We start from the raw sequence: 11,074 nt of genomic DNA, 5'->3' as shown, positions 1-11,074 counted from the left end.
ATAATGTAAGGTTTCGAAAGCAACAAGCACATTATCAGTAATTAATCTGCCTGAAAGGAATGCACTTTGAGATTCAGAGACAACATGAGGAAGAACAGATTTCAGGCGATTCACCAATACCTTAGCAATAATTTTATAAAAAACATTGCAAAGGCTAATAGGCCTAAACTCAGAGACTTTTTTGGGGTTTTTTACTTTAGGGATCAAAGAGATAAAAGTGGAGTTTATAGATTCAGGGATAATACCTTCATTCAGGATAGCAAGGGCTGCCTTGGTGACATCCTCTCCAACAATGTGCCAGAAAGACTTGTAGAAAACAGGGGGCATACCGTCAGGGCCAGGGGCTGACAGTGGAGCCATTTGTTGCATGGCTGAATGAATTTCCTCAGCTGTGAAATTTCGTGTGAGACCGAGATTCATCTCCTCTGTGACCCTAGGTGTAATCCCCTCCAGAATAGCATCAATACCTGTTGGGTTAGAGGTTGTAAACAGATTGGAAAAATAGTTCACAAATAGATCACCCATTTGCCCATCCTCTTCCACCCAAACTCCATTTTCATCTTCCAAGCCCGAAATATAGTTGTGTTTATTCCGTTGGGTAGCCCTACTATGAAAGTATTTTGTGTTTCTATCTCCCTCCTTCAGCCAACTGTTGCGAGACCTTTGCTTCCACATCACTTCTTCTTTGATTTTTAGTGCTTCAATTTCATCACGAAGCTGCCCAATACAGCTTGGATCGGTGCTGTACAGCCCCATCTCTTCCGCCATATGCAGCTCCTTCAACTTCTTTTCAAGATTAATACGCACATGCCCAAAAGTGTTGCGGTTCCAAACACGGAGATTTATTTGGCAAAGGTCAGTTTTCTGTGATAAAGTAGCAACCGGAGAAGAGCCCAAAGGAGTTTCCCAAGAAGTTTTAATCACCGTTTCACAAGATTTTTCCTTAAGCCACATTGCTTCAAATCTGAAGGGACGACCCTTTCGATAAAATCTCCTAACCTCAGAATCCGAAACCAGTAGTAGTGGTCTATGATCCGAATGAAATGCCTCCAAATGGTGCACACGGGTAGTGGGAAACTTTAGCATCCAATCCACTGTAGCTACACCTCTATCTAATCTTACCCAAACATTATGTTCTCCTGGTCTACGATTACACCATGTAAAAGGGAAACCGGAATAACCAATGTCTTTAAGACTACAAAAGTCTAAAGCATCTCGAAACCCCTGCATTTGACACTCTGGTCTATCAAGCCACCCTTGTTTTTCTTCCGCTCTCAGAATTTCATTAAAGTCCCCAATACACACCCATGGTAGAGAGAAACGACAGCTTAAGTCACGTAGTAGAGACCAGGAATCTTCCCGGCTGGCAGAGTTTGGGTTTCCATAGAAACCTGTGATCTGCCAGGCGTCATCCATCCCTAGGTCAACTACTGCATCGATGTGGTTGTCAGATGAAGTCTGAACATCTAACTGAATATCTTCTTTCCAAAGTAAAGCCAAACCGCCACCTTGATTCGGTCGTGGAACAACAAACTTGTGAGCAAACTGAATTTTCCTGCGAATTTTCTCAATAACTTCACTATTAGACTTAGTTTCCATGAGGAACACCACCGTGGGATCTTTTTTACCAACTAAGGTAACCAATTCATCAACTGTCTGTGGGTTCCCAAGCCCACGACAGTTCCAGCTTAAACAACTCATTGGCTCTGGCGGAGCTGGCAACCAGCCTCCGCCTCACAGTTTTCCTTCATGATCACCTCCCTAGTCTGCATACATCTCCTTTTCACTGGTTGTGGCTCATCCAACTCCATCAAGGGTCTACATTCAATACTAGTAGGACTATTAAAATTTTCCTGTTGTGGATTGACCTCACGGGCCAATTTTTTCCAAGTCCTGATGGTTGCTTGTTCAGGTTGGTTAGTTTGACAATTGGACAGGTCCTGCAACGGGTTTCTGGCACTTTGAGTCCCTAGTTCTCCCTTTTTTCGAATAGGCTTCCCATCACCCTGTTTCGGGTCAGTGTGGACGTTGGATTGATGTGCTACCTTCTGAGCTTCACTGCCTAACTTAGCTACTCCTTCAGACAAACCCTCAATCACCTTTTCCTTCTCTTGCCTTAGAACCGGACCCCCACATGCAAAGGCCGAAGAAGGAATAGCAACTACATGCTCCACAGATGGCTCGGCTTCCACTATCACATCTGAAAAGTTTGTTGGTGAGCTAGGACTCATTACATTGGGATCGACAGCTGGATCCTTTGGCATTGAAGGACCTTTCTTCCATCTTGAAGAACCACGGGAACTACCTGCTATCACAATTACGGATTTACGAACCGGTTTGAACTGATCAGCCCGCATCCATTCACCAAACTGCTGGTCCTCTTTTCCAAGTTTCTCTCTATCCTTTAGCCAAGTCTCACAATCTTTCTCAGTATGGTTTACCCTCCCACACCAGTAACAGAAGTTTGGGAGGCGTTCAAACTTCAAGAGGGCCCAACCAATATGCTTACCTTTACTCTTGAGTTTGCAGCAACGAGGCAGGGGTTTAGTGATGTTCATGGCCACCCTCACCCGAAGATATTCGCAACCCTCTCCATCGTCTTCTGGGTCCGCGACTCTGATCGTAGACCCTATGATGTTACCTACTGCTGCCCCAGTTTCCTGCGTTAGGCTCTTTTCTGGTACATTATGGAGTTGCACCCAAAAAGATGTCACAGAGAAATCTAGGGATGGTGCTGATTCCACAGATTCAGTTCTTTGGAAAATCACTAAACTTTTATCATATGACCAGGGTTCAAACTCCAAAACCCTTTCAAGATCTAAAACATCATCAAACTCAAACACCAAAACATTCCCTCCAACATCCCGAATTTTCAGTTCACCCACAGGTTTCCATAAGGGCTTGAAGGTTCGTGCTACTGCTTCTGCGTTAATGAAACGTTTGGTAAGGAATTTACCTGCAAGACGATGGACACTTTCATCTTTGTTGCTTGGGACATCAGCCCCGTGCACTTCTTCTTCAGAAAGAGTAAAACGTGACCACATATCATCCCAGGTTGCCATAGTACTCCTGCTGAAACACTCCGTCCTACCTGTCTCGTGAGAACAAGAGGGAAACAAAGACCTAGACTAGGCTAGGGACAATTATTCTACACGAAACCAGACTAAACCCTAGCAGAGAGAAACCTGGCGGCGTGAGAAACAATGAACTTCATCAAATATCAACTAACTAGTCTATTACTTACCAAAATTGTATATGGACTATACATATAATTTTTCTAAGAGAGGAAATTTAGCCAAAAATACCAAAAACAGCTCCAGCAGAAGCTGCAATAGCTTCTGCACATGCTGTAATAGCTCCAGCGAAAGTTGCAAATAGCTTCTACAGAAGCTATAATAGCTTCAACAGAAGCTGCAAAAGCTCCAGTAGATTGACACATGTCCTAAAATGATGTCATTTGTCCATTAATGTCCAATCCCAGCAACTTGCTATCATACCTAGAGAAACAAGAGGATCCCATAAAGATTATCTTGCCACTTTTAGCCAAATCATGAATTTAATGCCAAATATAGTTTTCCTCCAAGCAAGATGTCATTTGGATGATATCATTCAGTTATGACAGCTGTGATTGACAGCTGTTATAGCTATAACATCAACCTTGAAGTCTTTAGCTTTCTTCTTTTGGCTATTACAAACACCATATCTCACAATATATATATATATATATGTGTGTGTGTGTGTGTGTGTGTGTGTGTGTGTGTGTATTTCTTACCATTTGCACACATCTTAAAACATATTAAACACTCTTCCAAGAACTTATTACTAAAAGCCCTTCCTCATGGAAGATATATATTACAATGCCAAAAGTCCTTCTTATGAAAGGCAAAATACTAAAAGTCATTCTCATGGAAGGCAACATCATTCCTACTTGACTAAAAACTAAAAGAGCTTTACATGGGAAAAATAATTTAAGTGCATGATTAAGGGGACAAACTTAACCAACTGATGCACACGGCTGGACATGCTCTATCTCCCTCCAGTTGCACCCATTTTTTCCCTTTCAAATATGAAGGTTGTTAAAATGTTAAAGCCCACTGATGTTGTATTGCTGGAGCTACAAAATATGAAGATAATTCATTATATTTTTGTCTTCAAATTTATATTATTAAGTATATTTTATTCATTATTATTATAGCACTCAACTAATGTTATTATACTGCTGGAATGTCATCAGCTCATTGTTGTTATATGGTTAGAGCCACAAATCATATAAAGAACAAAGTGATGCTATGCGGCTGGAGTCAGAAACACAAAAGGCTACTGAAACGTCTAAGTTCACTGCTGTTCTATGGTTGGAGCCCCAAACTATGAAGATAGTCATTATATTTTACTTTCAAAGTTACATTATTAAGTATATGTTGGCTCATTATCATTTTACCACTCGATGCAAATTACTATAATATTATCTCACCATTTAATAAACATGGATTCACTAATGCTTCATTAATGAACATATATATATTAATAAATTGATCTACCATAGTTGGATATGTTATTCGGACATATACCACCAATGGGCATATATTACTTGGACATAAATCATTGTTGGACATATATTACTTGGACATAAACCATTGTTGGATGTATACCTTATTAGGACATGGACCATTGCTAGACATACCTTATTATATTGAACATGAACCATGAACCGCAACTAAACATGGACTATTGGACTCATCCCACTGTTGGACATTTGACACCTAATTGATTATTTTCTAACATTGGACATCACTTAATATACATAATAATAATGCATCAACTCACCATCTAATCAAAGCTATCATGCTAAGCATATCATTTTTTTATTTCAACCATTATCATGATTCTAAAACTTTGGATTTTATCTATTTTGTAGGCTTAAAAATACAACGAAAACCATTGGTCTATGTGGCCCAATGTCGAGTTCCGGGTTGAACTCCCCAAAACAAATTCGGGCCTAGCAAAATCATACCTCCAATGAAAGACATGTGGCTATGCGTAAGAAACCGCCCCCGACAAACACTCATTGTGGTGAGTCATCCTTTGTGCTAGCTTATCTTTGTAGGAGGTATTTTGGGGCCTTATTATAATATTTGTTGGATGCAACCTGGACTTTGAGCAAAATCGGCCTTTCACACTTCACTGATAGCCTTTGGGCCATATTCCAAGCCCAAAGTCAAGTCTCAATCTTGACTTCCCAAACATCATGCGAGCAAAGAAAAAATGCCCCCAACAAAAGATAAGATGCCACTTTCTAATGAGATATTGGTTGTTAGTGTGAGACAAGGCATATAAAATACAATGTTTGGTTATAGCCAACAATTAACAATAGGTAGGTGATATGTGTTATTGTTGTATGCAATGCACAAAACTTACTAAACTACTTAAGTGATTGAATAAAATAGTGATTACACATGATAGAGACATATATCATTCTCCTTTTCTTTTTTTTTTTTTTGGTGGAGAATCTCATTTTCCTATTGTTGGTTGTAGCCTAAGACTACAATCAAGTTTTAATGATATAATAAGATAATAACTATACAATAACTCATCATATTCACTAAAAAATCCAAAATTTTTAACAAAAATAGTAAGTAAAAAAAGTATAAACAATCAAATTAATATTAAATAACAATACAAATAATTTTATAACAATTTTTTATTAATTTTTATAACATAGTTAAATAAAAGTCGGAGAATATGATAGGTTATACTACAAATTAAATGGTATAAAATAAGTTCCAAAGAGAGAGATTGAGACGCAGAATAAGTCGCTCTCTTGAAGTGATTCACACTCTCCCAATAGTATTACTATTATAGAGAGGTTGTTGGCATGCCATTCTCAAGATACAACAAACCTAGTCATCCATTGTACACCTTACAAACCTGCACAAATTTGTAACTTAGAAGTTCCATCAATACTAAAAAATAAAAAGGGTTTTATTTTTGTTGGTTTAATGAATGGAACGATGTAGGAGAGTAGGTATTTCTGTAGTTATGGAAAGAGTCTAAGAAATAGCATTTTTTTTAGTGGTTAAAAAAATGATGAGGAATGTTATGTCCTTAATATTTTTATAACATTTTCACAATAAATTCTAGATGATAGGTTATATTACTTACTATTATTGGTGGGTAAGAAAATAAAGTTGGTGTGGTTCAGATTAAAATCAGTAACAAAATGTTATCTAGTTAGGATTTGTTATAAAAATGTTGTGGACATAACACTTCTAAAAAATTATATGGATTAGTTATTTATGAACTTTAGAAAAGAAATAAACCTAAAGTTTTTTTTTTTAGTGGAAAGAGAGGGTATTATTTAATAAACAAGAAGCTTAGTACAACATTGTGTAGCTTGTATATGGTGTACCCAGCATATATGCCGAGTACAACATATAATTTTCAGTCCAGAAGTCATCACAGACTGATGGCTATTGACGAAAGGACCAAATTGCACCCCCTTAGGGGTATGTATTTGCAACATGTCCCATATATATTGGTGTGGGGCCAGAAAATCAGGCAGCCTTGGCCCACTCCAAGCCAGGCCCAGGGGCCCGCGCCGAGGATGCATGAGGGGTCCGAGGATGAAAGCGTGAGGACCGGCCCCCGAGGAACATATCCGAGGATGGCCCCGTCCTCGGGCATCCGAGACCTTGAAAGAACATGAGCACCACCCCACCAAAGAGGGGCCTTCTTGAATATCCGAGGAGGAGAGGGTCCAGTGCCACGCGTCGGTGACGGGAGCACGGCGAAGGAGCAAGCCTTAGGCGAGCTGTCACCTCTGCATTGAATGCCCTCAACTAACGTCCTGGCCGCATTAATGAGGACAGGACTCCTGAACAGTGCTGCGTTGGGTGCTGCAACCCACTGGAGGAATGGGGATGCGGCTGATAGGACAGGCTCTTAAGTGGTGGCCTGACTGATCAACAAATGGAGGGTTAGGATCAGTTTAGAGAGGTATATAACGTAAGGAGTCTCTCCTGAAAGGGGGACGAAAAGATCGGCATTAAGAAGTTGGGTAGTGACCTGTGCCCTCTGAACCTTTGTAATCGATATTAAAAGAAGTAATAAGAACATCAAGCCTCGGAAGACCAGTCCGAGGAGCATCATTATGCATCCGAATCCATGTTTAAGTTGATAACATCCACATGCAACCATGCAGGGCAGTTGTACCTCTTACTAGGGCCTAGTTCTTGAGCCCACTATCTATAAATTCATTAAAGGGCAAGCTGGGCTTGGGTCCACTCTCTCAACCTGAAGAAGTGTTCCAAATCTGGTCCTTACAATTGGCGCCGTCTGTGGGGAGAACTCGTGCGTCAGTAAGGATAACAGCCAGGCATGGTAGGGTCAGACCCTCACCAAAGGAGTTCACATCGACACAAACTAGCAAGACCCCAACGTCCGAACGACTATGGCGACATGGGGCACGGCCAGAACAAGGAGAACGGACGATTCCGAGAAGGAAGCGTGCACACCTCGCAAACTAGCGAAAGCCATACGCATAGAAGCGGCCGCGTGCCCCAAGGAGGCGATAACGGCCTAGCCGAGAGACAGCGGGAGGATAAGAGTCACGCCTCTCAGAGGCAGGAAGATAAGGCGGCCATGCAGCGAGAGATAGATGATCTCAAGAGAAAGTTGCGCCATGCACAGCGAAAGCGACCCGAACCCAGCCTTGACTTACCCTCTAACGATGAAAGTGATGACGACTACAGGCAAAGGTCAACGACACCCCTGAGTGAAGTTTTCTCCCACAAGGATGAGCGCTATCGGAGGCGTAGGCGTGGCAGCCCCACCCCTAAGGGCTTGGGAAGTGACGCCATGAGCAGGGCGTTGGACCGGCTCTCCAAGTCGCCCTTTACGTGTCGCATAGACGAGGCAGTGCTCCCTCGGAGGTTCCAGCAGCCGACCTTCACCTTTTACAATGGCAAAACAGACCCCGTGGAGCACGTGAGCCAGTTCAATCAGAGGATGGCCGTTCACTCTAAGAACGAGGCGCTGATGTGCAAAGTCTTCCCGTCCAGCTTGGGGCCTGTGGCAAAGAGGTGGTTCAACGGCTTGAGGACGAATTCCGTAGACTCGTACAGATAGCTGACCCAGGCCTTTGGTTCCCATTTTGTCACGAACAGCAGACCTCCTCGGCCTATGAGCGCGTTGCTGTCCCTGACCATGCGCGATGACGAGACCCTCAAGGCTTACTCGGACAAGTATTGGGAGATTTACAACGAGTTAGACGGCAAGTACGATGATGTCGCCATCAACACGTTCAAGAACGGGCTCCCGATGGGGCACGGCCTGAGGAAGTCCTTAACTGGTAAGCCTGCCACCAGCGTGCGGCAGCTAATGGACCGGATAGACAAATACAAACGGGTGGAGGAAGACTTGCTACAGGGCAAGGGGAAGGAGAAGGCTATCCCTCAGGAAAGGAGGGATTCCAAGTCGGACTGATATAACAACGCCCGTCCGAGAAGAGATTTCATAGGGCAATCTGGGGCGACAAATGCCCAGGCTGTCGGCGCTGTGTTCCGAGAACCAGTGCACAGGGTGCTGGAAAAGATCAAGAACGAACCGTATTTCAAGTGGCCAAATAAGATGTCGGGGAACCCCGAGAAGCGTAATCAGGACTACTACTGCCAGTATCACCAGGACCACGAGCACGCTACGGAGGACTGTAGGAATCTCTGGAACTATCTGGACTAGTTAGTTCGGGAAGGGCGGCTAAAGCATCTCCTGCACCATTCCAGTAGCCAGCAGGGCCGGACCTACCAGGAGACATGGAAGGACACAGCCATGGGGCAGCCCGCTGGAACGATCAATGTGATTTTGGCTGCGCCAGGAAGAACAGGCATGCGCCCCTCGCGGGTGCTGTCCGTAGCCTAGATGGCCACCGGGGAGTCCCAGTCAGAGCCAAAGAGGGCCAGAAGAGGCTGTCACCCGACCCTAACTTTTTTCGAGGAGGACAAGGACGAAACCACCTAACCCCACGACGACGCTTTGGTGATCACCCTCAGAATTGGGGGCCATGACGTCAAAAGGGTGATGGTGGACGGTAGCAGCGCGGCGGAGGTCATGTACCCCGACCTCTATAAGGGGCTGAGGCTAAAGCCCGAGGACTTATCGCCCTACAGCTCCCCCTTGATGAGCTTCGATGGGAAGCTGGTCACCCCGGAGGGCATGATCAGGCTGCCCATCCAGACCGGCCTGGAAGTAGTGGAGGTGGACTTTATAGTGGTGAACACGTACTCCCCCTATATTGCCATTGTGGGAAGGCCTTGGCTCCATACCTTAGAAGGTGTCACCTCTTCCTTGCACCAGAAAGTGAAATTCCCGTTTGGAGATCGAATCCTCGAGATCCGAGGGTGCCAGTCAACGGCAAGGCGGTGCATGGTCGCGGCCACCTCACGTCCGCAAGATACGGAGCCCTCGGCCACCATGGCCGAAACTTATAGCAGCTAACCACCTCGGGGGCACCAGCTGACCCGGCCACCGAGGAAGCAAGGCTCGAAGGCCTAGAGAAAGTGGTCATCAATGACGACCAGGAGAGGTTCTTTTAGGTTGGAACCCAACTGCCTCCCCGAGTGAAGGAGGAGTTGCTTGAGTTTTTCAAGAGTAACCTGGACGTGTTTGCATGGGACCCCTGCGACGCCCCAGGGATTGACCCATCCTTCATATGTCACCGCCTCAACGTCAACCCTTTGGTGACCCCCAGGAAGCAGCCGCCCCGACGCCCATCAAAGGAACACGCCGAGGCAGTTAAGGAAGAGGTCAACAAACTTAAGCGTGCGGGCGCTATTAAAGAGGTATTCTACCCTGAGTGGTTAGCCAACACTGTGGTGGTCAAGAAGAAAAGTGGGAAATGGAGGGTTTGCGTGGACTTCACGGACCTTAATAAAGCCTGCCCGAAGGACCCCTTCCCAATGCCACGGATAGACCAGCTGGTGGATGCAACCGCAGGCCATCCTCGGATGAGCTTTCTAGACGCCTTTCAAGGCTACCACCAGATCCCATTAGCCTTGGAGGATCAGGAGAAGACGGCCTTCGTAACGCCCATTGGGAACTACCACTACAAGGTGATGCCATTCGGCCTGAAGAACACTGGATCTACTTATTAGAGGATGATGACGAGAATGTTCGAGCCATTGTTGGGCAAAAACATTGAGATCTATGTTGACGATATGGTGGTGAAGAGCAGATTGGTGTCCGAGCATCTGTAGGACCTCGGCTGTATATTTGACGTCCTCAGGAAGCACAAGCTACGACTAAATGTATCCAAATGCTCATTTGGCATGGGATCTGGCAAGTTCCTGGGCTACATCATCACCCACCGGGGGATCGAGGTCGACCCTGACCAAATCAGAGCTATCCAAAACCTAAGGCCTCCGCAAAACCCCAAAGAGATCCAAAGGCTTGCTGGGATGATCGCGGCCCTGAATCGATTCATTTCCAGGTCGGCCGACCGATGCAGACCGTTCTACCTCTTGCTCAACAAGTGGAAGGGATTTGAGTGGTCCGAGGAATGTGCCACGGCCTTCCAACAGCTTAAAGATTACCTGGCTCGGCCACCCATCATGTCTAAACCACAGGCCGACGAGGTCCTATACGCATACATCGCTGTGGCGCACCACGCTGTGAGCCTGGTGCTGATATGAGATGATGGTGGCATCCAAAAATCGGTCTACTACGTTAACAAGTCATTACACGAAGCCGAGATCAAGTACCTACCCTTGGAAAAGGCCATACTTGCCGTGGTCCATGCCACACGAAAGCTGCCTCATTACTTCCAGGCTCACACAGTGGTCGTCTTAACCCAACTACCCTTGAAGTCCGTACTTCGGGCCGCCGACTACACGGGAAGAATTGCAAAGTGGAATACCATCCTGGGGGCCTTCGACGTTAAATACATGCTTCGGACTGCCATAAAGGACCAGGTTCTGGCAGACTTGACGGTGGAGTTCGTTGAGCCAACTATAAAAGTGGGAACCAGGGGAAGGATCACTGACGAAAGGCCAGTTTGAGCGGTCTCTGTCCCGAGGCCACCATG

General features: G+C 45.0%; 1 protein-coding gene across 1 annotated transcript; it reads left to right on the top strand.

The window, feature by feature from the left end:
- Positions 1–9,072: 9,072 nt before the first annotated feature.
- On the top strand, positions 9,073–10,145 carry LOC136065392 (uncharacterized). The gene is made up of 2 exons (XM_065768528.1): positions 9,073–9,405; positions 9,588–10,145. The coding sequence occupies exons 1-2, from the start codon at positions 9,073–9,075 to the stop codon at positions 10,143–10,145; spliced, it is 891 nt and encodes a 296-aa protein (XP_065624600.1).
- Positions 10,146–11,074: the final 929 nt, after the last annotated feature.

The sequence above is a fragment of the Quercus suber genome, unplaced genomic scaffold (assembly GCF_002906115.3).
Source record: "Quercus suber isolate HL8 unplaced genomic scaffold, Cork oak 2.0 scaffold_954, whole genome shotgun sequence".
Lineage (NCBI taxonomy): Eukaryota > Viridiplantae > Streptophyta > Magnoliopsida > Fagales > Fagaceae > Quercus > Quercus suber.
The sequence above is the reverse complement of the archived record's forward strand: the minus strand, read 5'-3'. Positions and strand labels throughout refer to the sequence as shown.

What these genes read in the sequence shown, in the direction of transcription:
- LOC136065392 (XM_065768528.1), top strand. Translation starts at nt 9,073, where the DNA reads ATGGTGGACGGTAGCAGCGCGGCGGAGGTCATGTACCCCGACCTCTAT. An exon ending in TCCGAGGGTGCCAGTCAACG is followed by an intron (nt 9,406 to 9,587) that starts GCAAGGCGGTGC and finishes AGGTTCTTTTAG; the next exon opens with GTTGGAACCCAACTGCCTCC.